The following is a 24033-nucleotide window of genomic DNA, read 5'->3' as shown; positions in this document are numbered from 1 at the left end:
TGCAATTACTCATACAAGATTGATCTTTGTAAAACTGGAACAGACAAAACAAAGAGAAACATACCACATAAAACAATGTGGCACATGGATAGCATGACACCGAGAGCTATTGTTAGCATAGTTTAGCTGCTCTGTTCTAGCTGTGAATTATTGTGACATTTATAAAATGAATTAATAAATTCAACATACTATCGAAATTGTCTAAATGGCATTTATAAAACAGATCTCTCTCTATCTATCTCTATTTCTATCTCTCTCTCTCTCAAACATGACGTCAGTAAACAGCTGGACTAGGCTTTGAAATCACGGATTTCGGGAATTTGTGTTTGTTTATTTTTTTTAGGAAACGTCGGACCAGTTGTGACGTAATATTTTCAGTTGTGGTTAATTTATCACCAAACAACGTCAGGGGACAAACACCGTCATGACTCATGACCTGTTGGTCTGATGCTGCGGGTCAGAGGAGAAGGAGGTGCACCCGTTTGGTGGCGCGAGGAGCACTGCGCGGAGGAGGAAGTGGAGGAGGAGGAGGAGGGAGGGGGGCGGCGGGGGCTCGTGAGCGCCGCGGAGCATGTCGGGGCGAAATTCTCACAAGAACTCCAATAAATGTCCCGACAGATATCCAAACACATTTGGGAGGACTTGATGACAGAGACTATTTTTTATTCTTTAATACTTATTAATGAAGAAAAAAAGTGGGCTCCAGGAAAAAGGGCACTTTTCTCATCCAGGGCAAAAGGGCTGGTGCTTGAGCACCACTAGGGCTCTATCTGTGCACGTGCCTGGTTGAGGATAAGGGAAGTTTCTGTGTGTGTGTGTGTGTGTGTGTGTGCGTGCGCGCGTGTCTGCGCGTGTGTGTTTGTGTGCGCGTGTGTTTGTGCCTGCAGGACAACACTTTCACTCACGTCACGTGCCCTCTCGTTACCATCGCAACACATGCTGGGTTGTCGTCACGTGAGGTATTTGCTGCAAATCTTTATTGTTTACCGCATGTTTTGGCTCTTTGGCTCTGGAGATTAAATCTCTTTATCCTTGAGCTGGACACAGTTGATGAACGACTACTAGGAGACCGAGGAGCATGGAAACAGAGACATGTTCTAATTTGTATAACTTTACTTCCCCAGTGTTGCATGTCGGGTGTATGAGACATCTCCGTCTCACCTTCGATGACAGAGACATAATTTTAACAAGTCTGAGCAACTGTTCTGTTGGCTTTGGCTGCGTCATGGCACACCTCGGCTTACATGTCGATTCCGAGAGGTTCAGACTCGGCAGAAAGTATATGTCCCGACTGGCCTGAGTTTATGAAATTCATTAATTAATTTAAAGAATCTACAGTGCAAACTGCAGAAACAACACAGCTTCATGAAGAAGATGTGTTGTATCCATGTTCTGCTTCAACTGTTCAAATTTGAATAAGTCTTTTGTTTAAAAGAGATAAGACTTGGAAGATGATATAAGGAACAGCTTAGCACGATGACTTGACACACAGCTGTGGGCCAGATGTATTTGGTTGCAGCCTCAAAGTCCATACCAGCTCACCCTCCATTGACGTTCTGATGCACTGATATCTGGAAGGCACACGCTGGGCTATGTTTCCAGACACTAATCAATACTTTGGACCTAAATCTAAAATCGCTGTTGAATAGTGGACTTTTCCTTTAATGGATAAACCATTCAAAGGTCTTCAGTAAAGCTGCAGCTGTTTTGGCCTTGCGGAGGTCATGCTTGTTTTTACAAATCACTGTTTACTCTCCCTAAAAAAACTGACACAGAGGTCATTACCTTGAGAGCAAAGAGGTCACTTGGCATGGACCCACATTATACATGTGTACCAAACAGGTCACATTTAAAAGATATCAAAGTAATTGATATGTAGATTTTTCTTTACAATTAACATTGTCTGTGGTTCTTGTTCAGTCTGTGTTTTTAAAGCAGCCCCCAGCTTGGCATATACATTACGTAATGCGTGCCAAGTCCTGCTGTTAGGACCTTGGCCAGCGTGCTGGACACATCTGTAGAGCTGATATGAACAGAGGGGTCTGTTTTGTCCTCACACGCCTAATAATTTACAAGCAGCCATGTGAGGCGCTTTTGCGAGGAAATTAAAATGAAACTTTGGGGACTTGAGAGAAAGTGCAGAGCAGTGAACATCAGGGGTCAAGGGCCCGGGTGTCACACAGATAGCGGAGGGGAACATTCATGGAAGCAAACAATTAGCCGGTTTTAGTTTTGCGTCTGAGCTTTACAAAGAGCCCTGATTTTAGACGCTAGCATTTCTTGATTCAAATTGCTGTCGTTCTGACAGCACGAGGCTGGACACACCTCGCAGTTCATGCTGCACGCCATGTGCAGCATGAACTGAGTGCATCAAGTCATGTTTCACATTAGGAATGCAACACCTGCAGATGCACAAAATGAGTCCGGGCAACTTCTGCTTTTTTCATTCTCTTGTAATACACAATATAGGTGCTGTTCTAGTCTGCATTTTTTATATTTGACGAATTATTGACATACAAATGAATGCCACATTGACACAAATAAAATTATCTCACTTAATTACTTAAAGAAAAAAATATATATATATATATCAAATTACTTAAATGCTTAAAAGGGAAGTCCAATAATGTTCACGTCAAAATATCGATGCTACATTTGTTGCAATTTAATGTTTTGTTTGGCCCATAAACAAAAAGGCAGGAGGTTTAAAACATTTATTTGTATTTTCACGTTAAGTGTGTAGAGGCATTTGCTTCATTCACAAAATAGGAACAGTCAAATTAATCAGACAAGAAAAATATATGTAGTCTTTTTCTTACATTATCAATATATATATATATATATATACACACACATTGTAAAATAGGACATTGTAACAAAAGGAAACCAAAACGTGTAGCTATAAGCAAGTTATGATAGGTTACATCTGCATTATGAAAACAGATGTAAAATGGTAATAAAAAGAAAAAGAAAATTCAGATCCTTCCTTTGTTTCACAGCAGGACTTATGGCTTTGTTTATAAAGTTGAGACAAACCAGAGTGAAGCTACATTTAAAACACGATGCAACTAGAAATTGAAAAACCCCAATGTTTGTTTTAACACTATAAGCCCAATTATTGTGGCAAAATACATTTTTACACAATTTAGGCGCCATGCTTTTGAGCATAAGTCAGACGTTATGCATGTACACTGACATGTAAAAAATCTCATGGCTGCACAGAAGCATTTTTTCCCCAAGACGACAATATTACAAAAGAACACTTAAACACTACAAAACACACACTTTAGTCTGAAGGCCAAACAGCCCAGAGAGAGAATATAGGCATTTTGTAAAACAACAAGACGACAGGTCCAATGTTTCAAAATCAGTGGCCGTAAGGGATGAGAGGAACGAGCTTCTTACAGATGATGGAAAACACACATTTTATTTAAATCTAAATGTTTGAAGTGTGAGGGTTAGAAAAGATCGACACGATTGGAACAGAACGTTGGCTTGAATCATGAACTCTTGACAGTAATTTAATCTGCTAAATTGAGATTGCACCACAGTGTTAATCTCATACTCAACCCCCATAAGCATGATCCATTAATTAACAAATGTCCTCCAATTACTGGTTTGCAAAGAGTAATTGTTAATACACTTGGGCTCATCGGGTCAAAGATGATTGGAAGGACAAACGTTAACATGAAGGCCAAAGAATGGGCTGTTTTTAACGCCCCATTATTTACACAAATGTCGCACTGTCCCGTCTGTGCTACATCCGGCACTACTGTGAAAATGATTACCAAAAAAATAAAGACAAAAAGAAGTACAACACCACTAACTCACTCTCCACGATAGAAACATCTGTAAACGTGTACACCACCAAACCCGGGTGGAATCTAGTTAGTAGGAGACTCTTCCAGCAACAGTCAGGGATGTGATCAGTCACACGAGCAATGATGGACATCAGGAACTTGCCGGGCATCCCTCCAATGTGAATTGAAACATTGCATATAAAAAAGAAAAATTCCCTGGGAAAGGATGTAACTAAATCCTTAATGGTTGTTATTTGGTTACACCGACAAAATGGTCCATTCTTTAACAGCTATTAACACATGCAGTCATAAAATCAAATAAAAAAATTCTTCATTTACGGATCACTGACACATCCCGGATGTTCAACACCGACACAAGACAGTTCACCGCTTTACACAAGTTGAGGCTCATTTAACAGTTCAAGGTCACAACACTGAGCCGACTCCCAAGTACATACAGAGGAGACCAGATGAGAAGAAGCTGTAGTCCACACCTCTCTTTCACATTTGATCTGATGGGTTCAATTCACTTCAATCTCAAAAGATATTGGGATGAGTTATTACAGGAAAAGAATGCATATTAATCCCATAAAAACAAAATGTCATTCTGATGAAAGCTGCACCTGCAGATTAGACTGAAAGTGAATTGAGCCCTGAGCCACATGTTGATGAAGTTCAGAAAAAGCTTCATCTGAAGGAGGGCAGAAAACAGGGACTGTGTCACCGCCTGTCGGCCAGCACTGGTATTGCAAGGACATCATGAGCCGCTACAGGCAGGAGGGACAGACACACCTTGTATAAAATATTGCGCCACCACGACTTGAGAATTTGGTTATGATAACACTGACCAGTGAGTTTAAGATAAAGCTAAGATGTTGTAAACACTTCAGGTTCAGAGCAGAGCACCTGACAGGTCAGCCCTTATTTGGCAATGAGTGTTGGCGTCTTATTAACGGCTGAAACACTGAGCTGTAGAAAAACTGTCTGTAGACGTCGCGGGCTAAGAATCACTGATCGGCGTATGACACACTAACATATGACTCGAAAAGAAAGGGTCGGGGCGGATACTGCATAGAGCACTGTTTGAAATGCTTCTTCCAGGTCATTTATAAGCAGCGTGTTTTAACACAAGTTGGCACCAAAAAAAAGAAAAACATTTTAAAAAGTGATTTTTTTTAGTTGCTGTTAGTTCTTAAAAAATAACGACTGCCACTTCAACTGTTGTACAAATTCTTACAAACAACACGCCATAATCACATGAGCATCCAACATCCGTTACACCTGGGATGTTTTTTGGACATGATTTTGTTTTAGTTTTTTTTAAATAGCATGTTGTTTGATGGACATTAATAATCTACAAAGTGCAAATGCACCGCCTTGTGCTCCGATATTCAAAACACTATCCAAAACACAGCTACAGTCCTTGCTGTTGTGCACTGGTTTCGTCCACTGAATCATGCGGGAGAGTGCTCTGTAAGATAGTTCAGGTTTTTGGTGGGAAACATCCATCTGAAAAAGTTGCAGACCACAGATACGCTCCAACATTATGAAAAGAAAAAGACAAACAAACTGTCATACAGGTAAACTGATCCATCTCCTCGGGATGTACTGCCTTTCAAAGAAAAAAAACGCACTGCTCCAGCATGTCGCCCACTTTTCACTGCAGCCTGTTGCCTATAAGCGAGTCCTGGTGCACCCGGGAAGCTTTCGGCATCAAAAAGTTTTTCGTTAAAAACAACAAAAGTAGCTCATATTCCGTCTGGGATTCTTGAATTTTCTCATCGTCAGTAAATGCTCCACCAAAGTAAACACAAGAAAATATGTGTACAGTAGAATTTAATGTATGCATATTAGCATACGTGTGTGGTTGTGTGTGGTGTGAGACGGAACACGCTTGTATCACATGTCCAATGAGGGTAGGTGTGAGATTTGCTTACGACGCCGCATGCAGAAAATAGCAATGCCACAGATGCATTGCTGTACGAAATAAAAATACATTTCCATAGTTACTCTGAATGGGTCTGTGGGGATGGGGTTGCGCTGGGAGACTGTTGCCATGGTGACGAACTAAACTGTTGCATTGCTTAAGGCATCATATTAGATGACTGCAGAGTTTCTCCTATGGCAGAGAAGGAATGGAGAGAAAAAAAAGACAATTAGGTTACTGGTTATCACATTCAAAATGGACATAATTGTGCAATGAAACTTAACTAAAGTCAAGCTGTGTCCCAAACCTACATCTGAGCTCTTATTTACCTGGTTAGGACTCGCTCTCCACGGAAATTGTAATAGTTTCACTTTCAGCTGCAAAGCCAAAGAGTAAATGTGTTAAAGTGGCAGACACCAGACAGTGAGCGGTTAATCCTGCCGGTGTAATATGATCATCCCTGATTGAGCTCACCTGACGTGAGGGTGTTATTAGCCTGATGGTCTCCGATGTTGTTGGCATGCTGGTTGTTGCACAGGAGGCGGTTCTGTGACTGGCCGACGGGGCTCACAGGGACATCGGCGGCAGCACTGGAAACATGCCCAACAAATTGTTAAAAAGCTCAATTAACTCTGCATCCACAACTTCCCCAAAAACAAAAATCCTCTTTTGTGCCTCACGCAATATACATTTTATTATACCAAGATTAAACACCTTTTACTGGTCTCTGGCCACGGGTTCACTGTGGCCTGCTCTACATCTGCTGCGTTGACCAGCCGTACGGGGAACGTCAGACCATCTCCCTGACTTTGGTAAACAACGAGGACAGCAGAAACTCAAGATTAGGTGCAGCCAGGCTACAAGCTGCAGGTAGACTAGATTTCCTCTGCACCTACGACAAAGGTAACCGGATCGTTAAAAGGAGGAGATCCACTCCGTCCAAATCTTTCTTTAGCATAAATACATGCGTCCGACACTGTGCTACAGGAGCCTCTATATCTTCTGTCATGACGCTGGGCTCCTTTACCTGGTGAAGATCGGCAGGAGCCAGTACTTCTTTTGGTCCCCAAAGACCTGAGCGATATTCTTCCGGAAACCGAGAGAGAAGCCGTTCTTATCGGAGCCCGTTCTAAAGACTGGTGCTCTGAACGCCTCTGCAGAGGCGGAAAGACAAGAGGACAAATACACAGGCCGTTAAAACAACCAACAGGTGAACCGGACTAGAAGACAATAATCTGGAAGTGTGTGTGAGAAGGTGTCTAAAACACTCGTGAAAACAAAAGGAGTAATACTTGTGTTTTTGAAATGCACGTGTGCTTGTTACCTATAGTGGACCTGTTCTTCCCTACAAGCCACATGTGGTAGGTGAAGAGGGACAGAATACTGATGCAGAACATGGCCGCCACAAAAAAGAGAAACAAGACATGGAATTTGGCGTGAGTGTCATTCTGGGGGGAAGAGACGGGAGAAAAGGAGAGCGAGAGACGTATCAGTGACGTGTTCACACGCAGGATATTTACGACAAGAAGTGAGAGGTGTCTCGTGTGAGCCACATCACTGCACGCACATCATGACAAAAAACCATGGCAACGGTGGTGAGGCACTGCTAAAGGCTTTGGAGGATAACTGGGTTACCTTTGGGCAGTTCTCTGCCGATTTCCTCCGGCAAAGCTTTTGTACAAACAGAAACAAGACTGATTAGCAACACCAGGAGAGATCATGTGGGAGCAATTTGGAAATCGGCAGGCAAATACAAGTCAAGAGCAAGTTAGGTGAAAGGAGAGAGTGGGTGATTGCACAAAGTGTGCCCAGAAATAAAAGAACAAACGGGCTGAAAGAGATGAGAGGAAATCAAAGTGGAACAGAAAAAGGAAAAGGAGGTGATTGCCGCCGCAGAAGTGGTGTGACCGATGGTTCTGATGGAGGAGTGGGACGGACCAGAAAACAATGACCCAGTCTGCGAGAACCAGGGGACAACAGAGGGGGGAACAGAGAGGGGTCAGATGCTGCAGAGGAAACAGAAGAGCGGGACGGCTCTGCACAGGAGATGCCAGCACCATTCACAACCAGTCAGAGGACGCTCACCCGGGCTCGGACATGCACAAGGAATCTACATCCTCATGTTCAGCACACCATTACTCACTGTCCAGAACTTTATGAAATATTGCAGTACAGTGGCCGCAATGAATAAGCAGTACACCAGCGAGTAAGCCAGGAAGAGGATGAAAAACTTGTAGTTGGAGAATCCGACACAGTTGTTCACCCTGGAAACGCACAAATGTAAAAAAAGGTCAGATCCGACATCCCTTCCTCCTACTTTAAATCTTATCAACCTGAACTTTATTACAAAATGTAATGGTGGCTTTGTGTTACTCCCATGGTTACACCAAGATGGTAGCTTTCTTTCTTTGGTCCAAACGAGAGCAGAAGGCTCTGTTGCCTTCTTGCATACGGTTAATCGAAGACTCGTAATACAGTACACTTTGCCAGTTTAGCGAGTGAAGTAAAAGGGATCAACATTAAACACCCCGATGGTCATGTTGCTAGTATGCTCGGCGTGAGCTATCCAACCCTAACATGTGAGCTGCCATGTGTGCAGTGTATATCTTTGTTCAGCAGGCCTTACGTACCAGGGACAATGGTGGTCCATCTTCAGCACACACCTGCCACGCACAGAAAGAGGACGGATTTAGGAAAGCCCGAGAGAAGCTCGACATTAAAGGGTTAAAGAGACACGTATGTCGGTTGGCATTCAATAAGTTCACGGTTTTCTTACATGTCACATGCGGAGCAGTGATGACACCGGTCAGGCTTGATCACTTGACAACGGTCACAATACCGGATCGCTGCAACATTTCAACCCAACAGGATCTGGTTATGGGACAGCTCCGATACACGCGCACTTATGAAACTCACGCTTCAGACACTCAGACATACCTCCGGCTCCTGTGTGGGTGTACATCGGCAGACTGGCGGCGGCTCTCCACAGGATCTCTTGCTGGGTCTCGGGCCTCTCTTCCTTCTCGTAGCTCTCCTTCTCAGCTTTGGGCAGGCAGAACTGGAGTGGAAAAAACAAATGAAAAAACAAGCGGTAGATTTTAATGTCAATATTGGGATTATAGAGATGCAGAGTGGGCTTGTTTTGGAGAATTAGGTTATTGTACCTCTTTGGAGGGATTGGCAGGATGGGTGAAAATGGTCTTCCAGTAAGACCATACAAACATGATGAAAGAGAGGTGGAAGAAGATCAGGTAGACAACTGGAGGGAAGCATTGAGCAAAACATCAGAACCAAAGCACACAGTCAGGAAGTGACATGGAACACAAACATTGATAATAACTAGTTGATATCAGGAAGTGCTGCGGTCATAAATGTAAACACTAAACATCTTGTTGAATGCTGAATGAGGAGCTGCTGTGCTTCAAGCAGACCAATCTCAGCACTTTGAGAGTGCATGTGTTCTCTGCCAGACATTTATTCATTTATTTTAGTTAAGTGTACAGTGCACATTTTACCCGACCTTAGAAAGACTATCCAAATAAAAGAGCAAAATGGCTCAGTTCTGTTCATTCACAATGTACTTACTCTGCTCTCCTATACCGAGGATGGTGACTGGAAGAGAAACAAAGAGAACATGAGAACGTTAGATATAAAGACACTGTCATCTAAACAGTGCCGTTTATATGGCAGCATTAAACACAGTGGTTATACATCTTAAAGTGGGGCTTTAGAAAGAGAAAGTCACACAACGTTTAAAGGGATAAGAGACAAAGAAAAAGAAACAAAGTTGTCTCTTGCTGATAAAAGGTGCAGCCAGCGTCTGTTCTGAAGCATTCAGTCAAAACACACAACCTTTGTCCCCAGTTGTCTTATGATTTCCGTTTATCGACTTCTCGTCCACATAATAAGGACATTGTTTCCTCAATCTAACATGAGCTTTCAGACTCAAATGTTAGGTTAACATGGGAGAGAAAAAGTCATTTAAAGTTTTTTTTAAATCAGCTGTTTCTTCTTTTAAAAACATTGGATACGTTCACGTCTTCAAGCCCTTCAGATTAAGTAATCAATCACTGCTCGTCACCACACCACGGCCACATCGTCAGATTAGTGGGGGTGAGTGTTTTAAAGTGTATAAAACCAGACCACGTGACACTTCATATAATCCAGTGGGAGAAAGTAATCCCGACGTGACGTTTGGGAAACTCAATAAATACACAAGCTCGACATGACATCATTCACAATTAAAACTTGTCAAATGAATTATGTTTGTAAATTACCATTGTAAACACGATTCCAGCACTTTTTTTTCTCAACTAAACATAAACACTCTTTTAGAGCAAAACACATAACTAACCCGTGCCAAGCTAATTAATAATTAGTCTAAATAGAAGGAACGTATGCATCTGTATGGGAGCCACAGCATTCAGCCACCCAGAATCCACTCAGCTCGACCACGGAGGCGAGAGCGGCAGCCAGATTGACTTCACGGTGAAAAGTTGTCAAAAACACATTTCCCATGACAACGAAGGCAGCCGAGAGATAACCAGCTTCCTCTCGGGTTGTGACCGGCTTGCCAACACCTTTGTTGCGCTGCAGTCCATTTACTTCCTGCTGCCCAGCAGCAGCTGCAGCTGGACGTGTGAACCGCACGGTGAAAACACCGGCGGTTCACGGCTTTGCAGAGCCGACGCACAGCGGCAGGACGACGACTTACATAAACAAAGCTCCACCACATACGCGTAGTACGACCAGCAGACGACCAGGACGATAAAAATCACAGGTATCCATGCTAAGCCCCGTTGACAGCATCTCAGTACGTGCGTGGGCGCCATCTTTCTCCCTCTACTGGGGAAAAAGGGAGTGTCGATGTGTGACGTCACCGGTCTGAAACTAAAAATAATGTGGTGGGGGGAGTGGGGTTTAATTTTAAGATCATGATTGGACGAAAGCACTGTAGTTACTCTTGTCAGATTTTAAGTGTAGTTTTTAGAATACGTTTGCAAATGCTACGATTTTTAATGTATTTGTTTCTCCGAAAACTTGTCCAAGTTGTTTATGGGTGTTTCATATCCTCATTTACTCTTTATTGAAGCAGGAGCGCGCTGAAGGGCGTGCTACTTATTCTTTATAGAGCTTCCTTGAAGTTCACCAGGAAGCAATTACATTTTTACTGCAACCGTGGTCTCTTCACAGCCGTCTCACCGGTAATTGAAGGCTAAACATTAAAGTACTAGTTGCCCGTTCTCCAAAAAATAATGGATACGATGCACGTGAAGACATATTTGTCGCGCATCGGGTTCGCGGGCCCCGCAGAGCCCCGCCTGGAGGTGCTGCGGTCGGTTCACATAAGTCACCTGATGTCGGTTCCGTTTGAAAACCTGACGGTGCACAGCGGCGGGCGAATCCAACTCGCCCTTCCCCTTCTGTACGCCAAGATAGTGGACCAGCGCCGAGGTGGTTTCTGCTGCGAGAATAACGGCCTCTTCGCCTGGCTGCTGTCCGAGCTGGGCTTCCAGGTGACGCTGCTCTCGGGTCAGGTGAAGCGTGTGACCACGGGCCGCTACGGCCCACCTTTCGACCATCTGATCCTCTTGGTGAGCCTCGGTGGGCAGCGCTGGCTGTGCGACGTCGGCTTCGGCTCCGCGAGCTTCAGTATCCCTATTTTCCTGGAGACCAGTGTCCCCCAGGAGCAGGGCCACCGTGTGTACCGCGTCAGGAAGGACTCGGGAATGCATTTCCTGGAGTGGCAACAGGAGGAGAACAGAGGGCCAGACGGGGACTGGACAGAGATCTACAAGTTCACCCTTGAACCTCGATGTCTGGAGGACTTTGATGAGATGTGCAGATACCACCAGAGCTCCCCCTGCTCCGTCTTCTTCTGCAAGTCTCTGTGCACCGTTTTAAAGCCAGATGGGAGGCTCACCTACATCGGCAGCCGACTGAGCAGCACCACATATCCATCAGAAGCAACCGGGGCAGTGTTGAAAACCACAACCAGGGAACTTAAAGACGAGGAGATAGCTGGTGTTCTCGCAGAGGGGTTCGGAGTCGTCCTAAATTCTCCACTCATACCAAAGGATGAGATGGTCGTACCAGTGCCAGACATATATTGATGATGCTTTACAACTCCACAGGGCTCAATTATGTGGAAATGTATGTTCTCAAAACACTAAAATAAACTTGTAAAACAAGAACCAGATATACAGTATTTTACTAGACATAAAACCAAAAAAGAAAATTGTAAGTCTGATTTAATAAATTATACATACACTTTTAAGATGTACAATGGTCCTTGCATTAATCCATATCCGTTTTTGTTTGTTTGTTTTAAGACAAAGTCTGCGTTCAAAGTATTTACACATGTACAATTATCAGGCAGCACTTTACAAAGCAAGGCATGAACGACAATACAGATGTTGAGCTTCATATCAAACCGCTGACCCTCACCCTCCTGCCTACTCAGTTTGTGTGTGTGGGGGGGGGGGGGGGATTTATCAGCTGTCCAATCACACCTTTGATGGGCACAAAAAGGGAATACAAAAAATTTAACAACATCCATCATCAAGATCCACGGGAGAATCAAAAGGATTAACGGTCCAAGGACTGAGTTGAAAATCAAAAAGGGCGAGGTGATGAGTAGACAGGATGTACGCAGGGTAACAGGTGCAAAAATGTGGCAACGAGTGACACGGAAATCTACTCTGGAACAGGGTTGGGAGGTGGGACTGCGATTGCTCTTGCAGCTTTCCGTTCGTAGTTGACAAGCCTCTGCCCGACCAGGTACCTGGAAAGAGAGTGATCATCACGACAAAAATCAGCTCTGAATTGTAAAATACACGTTGATGTCTACAGATGGGGTCGACACTTAAAGTTCCTTACTTGTCGTTCTTGATGTGTTCGTAAAGGCGTTTGAACTGTCGGATCTGGAAAGACAGGATGCCGATAAGCGAGACCACCATCAAGAGGACCGGGTAGATCCTCCTCTGCATTAGGATCTCCATCTCTGGGGTAACTCCTGTAAAAGTAAATGCACTTCAGTTAGGAATTGTTTCAGTGAACTTCCCATTAGCCGACACTGTCGTCACTCCGACGGTGCTCTGGAGATGTGAAGAAACATTGTGGGATTGACAAACATCTGCAATTTGGTGTTGCTTCATAACTCGGCACAATCACGTGATTAATCTAATGGAAACCGTCATTCCTTTCGGTGAACAAGGCCAGTGCTTCATTCCTCTCCTTAAGCAACTGACATTGTGTGCATTACTCAGCACAGATGATATCTATTTATATTGGTCCCTTACTTTGGGCTCTCCAGTTTTTGAGAGGAAAAAATATCCTTGAAATGAGATGGTGAAATTTACAAACAAGCTAACTCACCGACAGTCGGCACCACCCCTGTAGCGATCACGTATGGCACGCACAGAGACAGCAGCAGGACTGAGATGACCGGAGCTGCCAGTTTACGGATGATGAACTGGAGATCGATGTTGCGAATGCCGTTTGCATACACCTGAGGGGAAAGTTTACAGTCATTACAGTGTAATTCCCGTATCCCTGTCATTTTTGATCTAATCTAAAAATCTATTTTTCATTTCGAGTCGTAGATCCATCTCAAACCCACCTGCTCGATAACGGTCTTCAGCCACCACTGAGGGCCCATGAGAGTGATGGCAGCAATGATTTTGGCATGGAGCACTCCAAGAGCCCAGTCCTAGTATATGACAATGTTAGGAAACACAAACGGGCAAAGGAAAAGTTACAACACAGTATCTAACAAACAATGAACCACCAAAAGGAACTCTCCGTTGAGAGAAGTGGTGAAAGAAAACACAGACACCACAGACCCACTATCGTACCTGCCAAGGGTAGAACAGGGGTGTTTGGTCCAGGGGGACCCTGAGTGGGGCCACGATGACCAGTTCAAACAGCAGGCCCAGGAGCAGCGGGATGACTCCAGCGACCAGCAGAGCTACAACCAGAGTCTTCAGAATCTGAACAAACAAGGCAGGGATATACAATGAAAAACAATGAAACATCTTCAACACTTCAAACGATTGAAGGAACAAGTAGTTTGAGAGGTATTCCCCCTTTCATAGTTCCACATTTCGTCCTCCATGGGACAAAACTACGGCAGCACGGGCAGAGTTATAGACAAGGTTGGGCTATTACTAATACGTATGTGCCGGCACAATTTGGATATCAGCCCAATGATGTTGTAATACGCAACCAACCATTTAACAAAAACACTGTGTTGAGGTCCAACTCGAGACAATTTAAGAGCTGGAAGAAAACAACTTATTACAATACCACTCTGCTGCCCGGTTTTGGCGTTTGCCTACAATGGAGGCTGCTCACAGACACCCACCATGAGAGTCCACTCCTGGACTTTGCGTGCAATGACGATGCGCCCCTGAGGCATCCAGGCCAGCAGCACAGTGACTCCGCGGATAGACAGCCAGCAGACGTAAAGGCCGCAGGCTGCTGTGTACAGCTCGTGGATTTTGGAGCTTCCTGTCCAGAAGGACATCAGCCAGCGCCCGGTGAACACTGAAAAACACACGTGAGAAAACAAACATGACCTCTCTACAACGTCCCAGCTTTAGAGTGACCCTCAGTTCTGGTTTACAAAGAATTAAACATAATAAAAAGAACCGCTTCAACAGCACAGACATGCATATATATATAGATTCACCCTGTAATTATGGTTTGGGTGTGAGTATGTAAAGGAGAAAATAAATTGTTGGTTGTCTTTCCTGCTACCACATCTTACCTGGTAGGGTCAGGCACACCAGACTGGCCACCAGCAGAGTGATGCACATGAATGCGATTAGCAACACAATCTAGAGGAAATAGGACCGTTTTAGAATACAAATGAATACAATGAGGTAAACAAACTTGGACATATCAGTTTATGTTTCTCTATTTCTTTGTTACACTGAAAATGTGTCAATGCTGTATTTCATAAAATACAATTGGAATACGTAGAACAATTATAAGATGAAGGCCTTTAACATCAAGGAAGATGAGTGTAATAACAGGGAGTTGTTGTATAAACTAGAAATATACTGTAAGTGGTGCCTTTGTGTGGGTTAATCAAACATACAGAAACTATACTTATAAACAACAGTTGTACCACATGTAATTCCACAGAAACTGCAGTGATATGTTTAAAATCATGGGACCTTCTCACCCTGAATGGAAAGCGAAGGGGTCTGTGGTAAGGCTGGAACCCGACTGGTCCCCCTTGCTGCAGAATGGCCTGATGGGCAGCATGCAGGCCCTCGCCAACAGCAGGGGCAGGGTTGTTATTATTGTTATGGTGACCAGGAGGAGGGTTGTTGTTATTGTTGTTCACAGGCTGGTTGGCGTCGTTGTCCTCCTGCTCCCCGAGGAGGTAGGAGTGGAGGTCTCTGTGGAGTTAAAGATGGCTTTGGTTATAGACAGCCAGTCTCAGAAATATCAGGAAAAATATAAGTGTATTCAAACTGGTTGACTTACAGTAAATATCCAGCACTGACTGTCCAGGCCCTGACCAGGCCTTTGAGCCACTGGCGAGTGTGTCCCTGCTCCAAAAGAGCCGGCAGCACAACCTGAAGTAATAATAGCTCCAAAGACAGCTCGCTGACCGGGGCATCACTGAGGGGAAACGGGTGGATGGGGTCAGAAAAGAGCCATTTAAACAGCATGAGTCAGGGCATGAACCACATGGTTATATTGAAGAGTTGATGTGCTCAAGACACCTGTTCAACATTTAATCAAATATGTAGGTCACTGCAACTCTTATGTTTATCAGTCGGTCAATATTTCCTCTTTTGTTCAAGATGTGTGGTCAGATGTGTAATCTGGCCTCAGGAGGAAGTGGTTACACACACACCATCACAGAGAGACAGGGCAGCGGCTTTCACACAGTATATTGCCAAGTTACCCATCATTGAATTCTGCCTGCTGGCTACCTGTAGAGCATGACGTTGTAGGGGAGGAAGACGGGGAGCAGTAGTTTGATCAGCCTGACGGGCATCCACAGCATGAGCAGCACGATGGAGCCAAACACAACCACGGACAGGATGAACCGGCGCAGGTGTCTGTAGATGGGAAGGTGAATCATCTCCTGCACCGGGTTAAAATCGGGGTCATTGAGGTTTCTCAGAAACCACAGGACTCCCGGCCTCAGCACCTGATGAAAAAGAAGAAAAAGGTTTGCGTTAGATTTAAAAAACTAAACAAAACAACTGCCTTGCGGTTGTACACCTACGCCAAGCAGTCAAGTCCCAGTTAACATTCATATCTATCCAAAATGTAATCACATTATAATTGTATCCCATTAGACATTTGTGTAAAATTGTCATAATTATCATATGAACATTTGTCAACCAAAGTCTAATCAGTTCAACCTCGAGTCCAAGTGGACATTTGTGCCAAAGTTGGAAGAAATGTCCTCCAGGCGTTCTTGCGATATCGTGGTGACGAGAATGGGAGGATGGATGGAGGAACACACGCGCGGACAATCCAACAGCATACAGCTGTCGCCAGCGGGGACGCAAACAAATGTACCTTCTAAACTAAGATACATGAAAAAGGAAAACAGTACTTTCATCAGAATCTTACCTCTCTCAGTAAGAGGATGAAAGAAGCGAAGTAGAAGACGTAGACCATTCCCACAAGCCAGTGCAGGAACATGGTGGTACCAGGGGCGGATTTAAAACTTAACTCTCTGTCTTTCAAGGAGGCATCAAACATCTCCTACAGGAAGTAAAATGTTAAATAAAGAGAGCATTTAGACTGATGTCAACTCAGTATTGGTTTAAAGATAATGCATTCTAATTATTACTTTGATAAATTAATGCACAGTTGCCTAGAACAGTCATTCTTAAATGGGGGTACGTGAAGGCACTCCAGGATTTTTTGGTAACATTTAAAATGAGAATAAATTCAAAAATCCTTTAAAAATAGTTAAATAAATATTCAATAAAACATACGTGCACAACACAGAGGCATATCTTTCCAACTGCTCAAGCCAGTGTGCCATTAGTAAAATATGATACTGTATCTGGGACTGTTAGCCAAGCATAAGAAATACAATTATTAAACTGCCTTTGACCATGTCACCAAGTCTTAACATTTTAGGAAATAATGTAGCCAAGTGTGAGGGAGAATTCCAAAAACAAAAATTACATAAATTAATAGAATTACTGAAATTCAGAACAAGAAGACACACTTACTAAAGAGCAGATATCAAGCCACCAGCCACAGATGAGCGGAAAAACACCAATCTCCACAACAACCAGCAGAGAGACCTGTAATGGAAGCAGAGATGTGTCTCAGTATCACTTTACACAATATGTGTATATATTAAAAACTTTAAACTTTCGATAAAGGGGGCTGAAATACAATCTGATTCAAATCAACAAGGCCACCTCAAGTTCCACTATTGTGACGACTGTGAAAGGGTTTTTTCTATTTCTTGCGAGTTTTTCCTGATCCGATGTGAGGTCCTGGGACAGGGATGTGTATGTGTACAGATTGTAAATCCCTCAGAGGCAAATTTGTAATATTTGGCTATACAAAATAAACTTAATTGAAAGAAGAATAAAAAATATTAATTCTGATTACTTTTAGGTCATACTGCAAAAAATTAATTATATCCTTCAGTTTGTTTGTGCTTGCAAAAAAAAGAAGAAGATTCTTTTGAATGAAAAGTGCGTTACAAATAAAATGCATTATTAATAATTGTAATAGTTGTGTTCAGGTAGTAAATCTCAGCATGTAAATACTTTAGTGTATATTTCCACGAAGGACAATGCTTAGAGGCGTTACCTTGACGACGATGTAGCAGACTCCCAGGAGACGTCGGGAGCGCTGGAACCTGACCAGAGCCGCCATTCCCTGACGCAGCCATTAAGGATCAACATTGCTCACACATGTGCATCCGCACACACCTCACAGAATAGATTTCTCGTGCATAGTTTAACCTTGCAATGGAATTCTGTTTCGGCTTTACATTTCAGTAGAGACCAGGGCACCGACGTTGTTAAGACGGAAGGATACATGACAGAGGATGAGCGTCATCGCCAGCAGTATGTAGCCCACAATGGTTGTGATCAAGCCCTCAAAGTGAGAGGCTTGGACCTGAAGAACAGTGCAAAGTTGTAGTCAAGAAACACAATATTGCATAATAAAGCTGAACTTTGATGGGAGCAGGTCCTTACATATTCCTCAAAGCCAAGACCCACAACGGAGAAGTGGCCAATGTGGTAGGGACAAAATGCTAAAAGTGGGGGAAAAAAGGAGTGTAACTACACTAATGTCATTCTCTCCATTTAATCATCGAATAAATACAATCAATCAATCATCATACTTATGATAAATCCTTGTTTTAGTCTACAATACTCACCAAAGACCAGGATGAAGAGTGTGTTGAGAGACACTACCCAAAAAACATGCTCCTACAAGACAAAAAGGTCCAAGTATAATTTTAACTTAAACATCCAGCAAACAATAAAACTGACAATTATGGGCACGAAGACTTACCAAAAACACCAGAGAACCATCCAGGCCAAGCATCTACAAAAGGTCAAAGGAAAGATTTTAAGTGCTTCATATACAAAACAAAAACTTTGATAGAGTTTTGTAAATTGTGTAGTAAGTCAGTGAAGAGTTACCCTTTCCCAGGTGAGCTCCTCCGCCGCTCTGTCCCACTCCAATGCATTCCAGTTCATGTCATCTACACAGAAACATATTCACTTTCAATACAACGATGAATAGGACATTCACAACTATCAGTAACTTAAAAAGTATCTAAATAAACATCCTCTTCCATATAAGTCTAAATTAGTTCCATATGCATCTTCCTGCTTGTCAGATATGGCCGCAGCATTACAGTGTCCCGTATGGTCACCACTATTATTAAGTTTGTTTGATCAAATGCTTATAAGTTGGCTTTTAGCAACAACAAATTATACTGAAGGACACTGTTAGGATTACATTATTAATGCTATTCTGGGGACAATTTGTTTGCAAAACAACCTATTATTTCCTCTGCATTCATTTAGCTGTGGTGACACCCCACAGCTAGAATAATGTAATACAATCACAATTCATGACCGACTCGTTTTGCTGAGCCTGCTGCAAAATCAGTCCATTAACCACGGCAAAATAAAACAAAAAAGTGGGATATTAGTGCTGGAGGTAGCATTTTGACACATCATTAAATCATTCCCAAATTAATTGTATGCTCTAATGGCAGTGATACTGTTTGTTCTAGCTGTTAACAGAGCATTTCTATACACCCTGTAGTTTTCCATTTGCTTCAACAACGGTCTCGTTTGTGGGCTTTACTGGAGACATTATATTAATTTGTGCATGAACTGCAACCACTTTGTTTTGTTATTTTAAGCAATTTAATATAGTAATTGAATGCATTATAGCATATCTCAATACAATTTTACCAGGCAGAACATAATGTGAAATGTGATGGACAGACCGGAATGTGCCATTCTTCAACATAATCATTGTTTGTTTGTGCCGAATGCAATTTATGTGGTGAAGAAAACACTTCATATAGCCTAACAACTCATCAGAATTGATTTCAACTACAACTGCCAGAAAAAAATACTTAATTGGAAACTCTAAAAGAGATCAATTGACATATCAAATTCAAACCTTGCGCTCCATTGTTGGGGTCAGCATCTTCGGCTGCTGCTCCCTCTTCTTCCTCCAGCTCTGGGTCATCACCCTGGTCTGGGGGGACATCAGGGGGCTCAGGCTCTGCTTCATTCTGTACAGGTGGATCAGCAGGGGCTGGCTGGGCTGCAGGAGGCTCATCAGCTGCTCCCAGGCCTGGAGCTTGTGCCTGAGGTTGAGGGGAAAAGATGCATGGCTTTGACATCGGGAGGTGATTGGCATTGAACAATTCTTTCGTTTATTGGTTCTCCTTTCCATTAAATTTTTTTTAAAAAGGACCGACTTGGCCAGTGAAAGAAAAAGTACCTCGTTGGCTTGTCCGGCCGCATGAGGTGGCGGCGGCTGGTGCTGCTCTAACCAGTGAGGCGCACCACCATGGACGATCTGTTCTCTGAGCCACACCAGGCTGATAAATGCACACAGCGTGCAGGTGACCACGAAGCAGCCCTGTAGACAGTCCGCAAGCAGGTTGTCTCTGCAGAAGCACAAAGATGAACTTTTGTAAAAAAAAAAGTAAATAAAATAACGTAATAATAAAAAAAGACCTTTACTAAATTAAGGGTTATGGAAATTAAGAGAATATTAGCATGTTGTAGGAGAATGCTGGCGTCATCACTCACGTAGAGAGCATGTCCAGCGGCAGTGTCAAAAGTGAGCTCACAGAGCCGGTAAACAGACACTTGTAGATGCGACCTGAGCCAGAAAACAGATACATAAATTAGTTTAAATAATTTTTTTAAATGATGCTTTGTTACAGTTTACACAATATATATGAGAATGAATTAGATCTAGCTGCTTTTTTTCATTGAAAATGGCGATGGTACTAAAGCTGTAATTCCCATGATCTTGTTAAACCATAAACATGAGCTAATATGTGAAGTTTACATCACGATATAATATAATGAGCATCTACTTTCAAACCTACAAACCAAACTGATCAGCAAAAGTCAGACAGACTGTTTGTACAACGTTGCTTTGATGTATCAGAATAAATAGGTAAATTACATGTTTAAGATAATAAAACTGCGAAAGAACTGATATTAGACGAGATGAATGAAAGGTGTAATCCAGTATTAAGAAGATCACTGTGGCCTTAAGTACACATTGCGATTCTCTGCATTCGAGTGTGTATTACTTACATGCAGTGAGAGGAACCACCCCGAGCCATGCAAAGGCCACCAGTGTGTAATGGAACCAGTAGCGGATGGCCGTGCCCACACTGGTCAGCAGGCCGGCACAGATGTCCTGGATGGGCAGACGTGACGGCATGTCTGGAGAGTAGACTGTTAAGAGGGAGAGAGTGAACCAGAGACATTAATATAATCATTCATGTTTGATAATGCTCTCAATATTATTCAAAGAATGATCACATGTTAAATGGACTGATACAAATATAACTGTATGGCCTCATTCGTCAGGTGTGTTTAGGAAACCAGAGGCTGTTCTATATGTTAAAGTGGATGACCGTCAAAGCCACTTACTTGGTGTGAACGCAAATCTGTGCTTGCATAATTCACAGTACTCCTTCCTGCTGTGCTTCAGCCACTGGACCAAACTGTGAAGCAACATTTAGACAGTGAGAAGTAGCAAACAAATCAACAGCGTAGAACATGTTCTGCTTGATCATTTATTGTTTTTAATGCATAGTTTTGCATGTGTGATTTGGGGTAGATATTTTGAGAAACATATTTCACATCATTGGGAATAGAGACTAGATAAAGATTTTATTGGTCACTGGTTTGGACATTATGACCCCTTGGAATTAAAAAGCTCCCAAAAAACTGTGGTGTTGCAGATTTAAACTACTGTCTGTGTTGTTAACATTGTGAGGCAAAGCCAAAGGTTGATAGTGTTGCCCTTGCTTAATTTAAACTTCAACTGCTATGATTACACAAAAATATGTGATGAAGACGCATGCTCAGCGGTCATGACCTCTCCAGGATCACTGGACCCAACAGACACGACTGTGATAACGGCTCATGTTTCAGTCATGGTAAAACAAACAGACAACAAAAAGGAATAATTTGGGCTTGCATGTTGCCAGAAATTATAACATCCCAGATTGCTGTGACATGGCCAAGAATCTGGGATTTACAACTTTGTTATTTAACGTCATTACAACAGCTGATTCCAACACACATGATAGCATTTAGGCTACAAGCTGTGTCATTAATTCTACACAGTACAGGGTTATACATAGGTATTAATTAAAGGTTTCCTCTTAGCTTTCAGCTTAGAATCAGCAGTATTATTTCTAAATAGTAGAAAATACAATAAGCATAGCTAAAGTTAACAACAGCTTGCAAACACTCAGCACCACTACACAATCCAGACACAATAGACTGTCTCTCTAAACATTGTGGAGCTGGACGTGAACTAATATGGATAGAAACTGAGGTTCAACAATTACCACAGAACAATCTAGGCCTGGGCTTTGCTTCTGCCTGAGCTTTGCTATGCACCTGACCACACAGGACAGATGAGAACACTGCACAATCTCCATTGTGTTCACCATGTCAATACTACATACAGTTGTTTTTGCGCACAATGCAACATGGATGTGACAAAGGATGAACCCGTTTTGCATCCTTTCATGATCTTTTAATCGTATTTGCAATGAAGCCACCTCTCTTGGAATAACCACAGGGCAAAACATATGCAACAAGTTATCCAATTACTTAGTAGCCACCCTGAAATGTACAACAAATCACTTCAATGTATAGTTCCTATTATGATGTGAGCATGTGAATGCAGATCCTTGTTTTTTTTATTTGACTATGATATAAAAAAAGAGATGTTTGGCGAAAAAAAACTATTAACCTGGTTGGGTTACTTAACCCTTGTGTTGCCTTAGGGTCATTTTGACCCGAATCAATATTACACCCTCCCCCGCCTTTGGGTCATTTTGACCCGATTCAATGTTTCACCCTCCTGTTACCTTTATATTTACTAACATATTTTACCCTTTGGGTTCAATTTGACGCCAGCAATTAAAACCTCCAGAAAATTATTAGAATTAATATTGTTTTCCAAGTTTAAGTGTGAGGCACTTTATGTTTGTTTGTTGACTACCGAAAGAACACCGACATTAAACATTGAATGGGGTCAAATTAATCCTAAAGCGGGGGGAGGGTGTAATATTGATTCGGGTCAAAATGACCCTAAGGCAACACAAGGGTTAAGGACATTGAGTCGGGTCAGCATAGCTACATCAAAAATGGGGGGGAAATGGAAGTATGATAAACATTATACTGTGTCCTTTTATAAATATGACATTGTAATGTATGCAACAAAAAACAGGCACCATTAGTTTTGGAGGGACTCATGCAACACGCTACCAGTGTCCCACCTTAGCCTAAACACAGTGTTAATGATCTGTGGTTCAAAACCAGCCAAACGCCACCTACCATTCCTGGTGGATAAACTTGATACTCCCAGTGCAGACACAGGGGTAGTACAAGGGTTTGTCTGAGGTCCCCTCAGAGCGGCACACACGGCAAATATCCGCTGCACAAACAAACAAACAAAACATGAGTTATGATACCCATCGCCAAAGCCTAGCAAACCAGAGATGCGCAGACAGAGAGTAGGGGCACTGGAGTGTGTTAATAGACAAGGGGGCTTTTACAATAATGAAAGACCCCTGTACGGAAGATCGATACATACAAGTTAGTCAGAATTGTTAATCCATTTGGCCATACATCAGCAGATTGATGACATCACCAGTAACGTCTGGTTCATTATATTCTCTCTATCACGTTATGCTTTCTTATTGAGTTCGCTGCATTAAAACAACTTGTAGCAGTCGTCTCCCGTCTTCCTGATTTAACTAACGTTACAGTCTGGCAACGAAACAACGCTACGTTCGCCAGTAGCAGGCCAGATCAGCAGCAGGTTCGCGGTGATGCACTTTTGAAGCTAACGCTAGTCAACCCCTGCTGAGAATTAACAACAAGAGATGCCTTTCGATCGTCATTTACCTTCTTCGGCGGTATCCATCACGATCGCTAAGCACCGGTCACCGTTTCTTCCAGGAGTAACTTGTACAGCGGACCCATCCACGAGCCAGACAATACCGTTTAGCTAGCTAAATTAAGCTAGCGAGACGAGTCTATCCTTATGTGTCGGATGCATTGAGAATCATAAAATGGTTCCCAGACTGTATACCAGTGCTTGCTTTGTTGTGTCCTCTCACACCCAGCCTGTGTTCGCAGCTCAACAAACGGTTTTATTTTTAATTGTCTTTTTTTTATAAAATGCAAGACAAAAAACGCTACATCCTCCGTGTTGCTGAAGTGACAGTTTAAACCTGGGAAACAAACGGCTAGCTAAAATGGCTAACGCATGCGCTAACGTCACTGCTAGCTCCTGTCACATCAGTTTAATTTTTGCCACAGCGGCTCCAGTTTTACGGCAGGTAAACTTCCATGACAACCGTCACGTGGTTAGCGAAAGGCAAGCCATAGGCCGTTTATTAAAACCAAGTACGCTGAGTACATACTTGTGTACTTTTGGACTTTGGACTTGGGAGTCTAGACTCAAAAGAACGGAAGGATTCAGGACAATCGGCGTTTCTCAATTCAAAGTACACGAGTACAGACTTGTGTTCTTTTGGAGTCTGGACTT

General features: G+C 42.8%; 3 protein-coding genes across 6 annotated transcripts; 1 reads left to right on the top strand and 2 right to left on the bottom strand.

The window, feature by feature from the left end:
• Nucleotides 1-2700: 2700 nt before the first annotated feature.
• On the bottom strand, nucleotides 2701-11165 carry LOC130205943 (palmitoyltransferase ZDHHC20-B-like). 4 transcript variants are annotated; one of them, XM_056433539.1, is made up of 14 exons: nucleotides 11082-11165; nucleotides 9313-9339; nucleotides 8892-8986; nucleotides 8665-8785; nucleotides 8504-8573; nucleotides 8358-8390; nucleotides 7871-7991; nucleotides 7363-7398; nucleotides 7052-7175; nucleotides 6755-6881; nucleotides 6442-6534; nucleotides 6202-6317; nucleotides 6057-6104; nucleotides 2701-5919 (listed from the first exon to the last, which is right to left on the bottom strand). In XM_056433539.1, exons 3-13 carry the CDS (start codon nucleotides 8949-8951, stop codon nucleotides 6061-6063), a joined length of 945 nt encoding a protein of 314 aa, XP_056289514.1. In that variant the 5' UTR covers nucleotides 8952-8986; nucleotides 9313-9339; nucleotides 11082-11165; the 3' UTR covers nucleotides 2701-5919; nucleotides 6057-6060. The 4 variants fall into 4 exon arrangements, with proteins under 4 accessions (XP_056289514.1, XP_056289511.1, XP_056289512.1 ...); XM_056433536.1 differs by lacking the exon at nucleotides 11082-11165 and adding an exon at nucleotides 10442-10584; XM_056433537.1 differs by lacking the exons at nucleotides 7363-7398; nucleotides 11082-11165 and adding an exon at nucleotides 10442-10583.
• LOC130205945 (arylamine N-acetyltransferase, liver isozyme-like) lies at nucleotides 10767-12000 on the top strand. Its single transcript, XM_056433543.1, has one exon. It carries the CDS (start codon nucleotides 10983-10985, stop codon nucleotides 11838-11840), a length of 858 nt encoding a protein of 285 aa, XP_056289518.1. The 5' UTR covers nucleotides 10767-10982; the 3' UTR covers nucleotides 11841-12000.
• Nucleotides 11962-23770, bottom strand: marchf6 (membrane-associated ring finger (C3HC4) 6). The gene is made up of 25 exons (XM_056433521.1): nucleotides 23388-23770; nucleotides 22815-22914; nucleotides 20889-20962; nucleotides 20547-20690; nucleotides 20028-20100; nucleotides 19714-19882; nucleotides 19387-19576; nucleotides 18387-18448; nucleotides 18256-18288; nucleotides 18119-18170; nucleotides 17934-17992; nucleotides 17773-17853; nucleotides 17542-17610; nucleotides 16947-17021; nucleotides 16333-16467; nucleotides 15681-15901; nucleotides 15226-15363; nucleotides 14918-15137; nucleotides 14498-14567; nucleotides 14093-14274; nucleotides 13584-13718; nucleotides 13349-13438; nucleotides 13105-13237; nucleotides 12607-12742; nucleotides 11962-12511 (listed from the first exon to the last, which is right to left on the bottom strand). Exons 1-25 carry the CDS (start codon nucleotides 23404-23406, stop codon nucleotides 12424-12426), a joined length of 2748 nt encoding a protein of 915 aa, XP_056289496.1. The 5' UTR covers nucleotides 23407-23770; the 3' UTR covers nucleotides 11962-12423.
• Between the last annotated feature and the right edge of the window lie 263 nt (nucleotides 23771-24033).

The sequence above is a fragment of the Pseudoliparis swirei genome, chromosome 16 (assembly GCF_029220125.1).
Source record: "Pseudoliparis swirei isolate HS2019 ecotype Mariana Trench chromosome 16, NWPU_hadal_v1, whole genome shotgun sequence".
Classification (NCBI taxonomy): domain Eukaryota; kingdom Metazoa; phylum Chordata; class Actinopteri; order Perciformes; family Liparidae; genus Pseudoliparis; species Pseudoliparis swirei.
This window is presented reverse-complemented; position numbering and strand designations above follow the sequence as displayed.

Bases quoted from the DNA above. Each gene is read 5' to 3' on its own strand.
- LOC130205945 (XM_056433543.1), top strand. From the start codon at position 10,983: ATGGATACGATGCACGTGAAGACATATTTGTCGCGCATCGGGTTCGCG.
- marchf6 (XM_056433521.1), bottom strand. The intron at 17,854-17,933 runs GTAAGGACCTGC...ACTGTTCTTCAG, and splicing joins GTCTTGGCTTTGAGGAATAT to GTCCAAGCCTCTCACTTTGA. The intron at 13,719-14,092 runs GTGGGTGTCTGT...TTGTTTGTTCAG, and splicing joins TCCAGGAGTGGACTCTCATG to ATTCTGAAGACTCTGGTTGT.
- LOC130205943 (XM_056433536.1), bottom strand. From the start codon at position 10,559: ATGGCGCCCACGCACGTACTGAGATGCTGTCAACGGGGCTTAGCATGG. The intron at 8,987-9,312 runs GTAAGTACATTG...GCTTCCCTCCAG, and splicing joins CCTCGGTATAGGAGAGCAGA to TTGTCTACCTGATCTTCTTC. The intron at 8,391-8,503 runs GTAAGAAAACCG...TGTGCGTGGCAG, and splicing joins CACTGCTCCGCATGTGACAT to GTGTGTGCTGAAGATGGACC.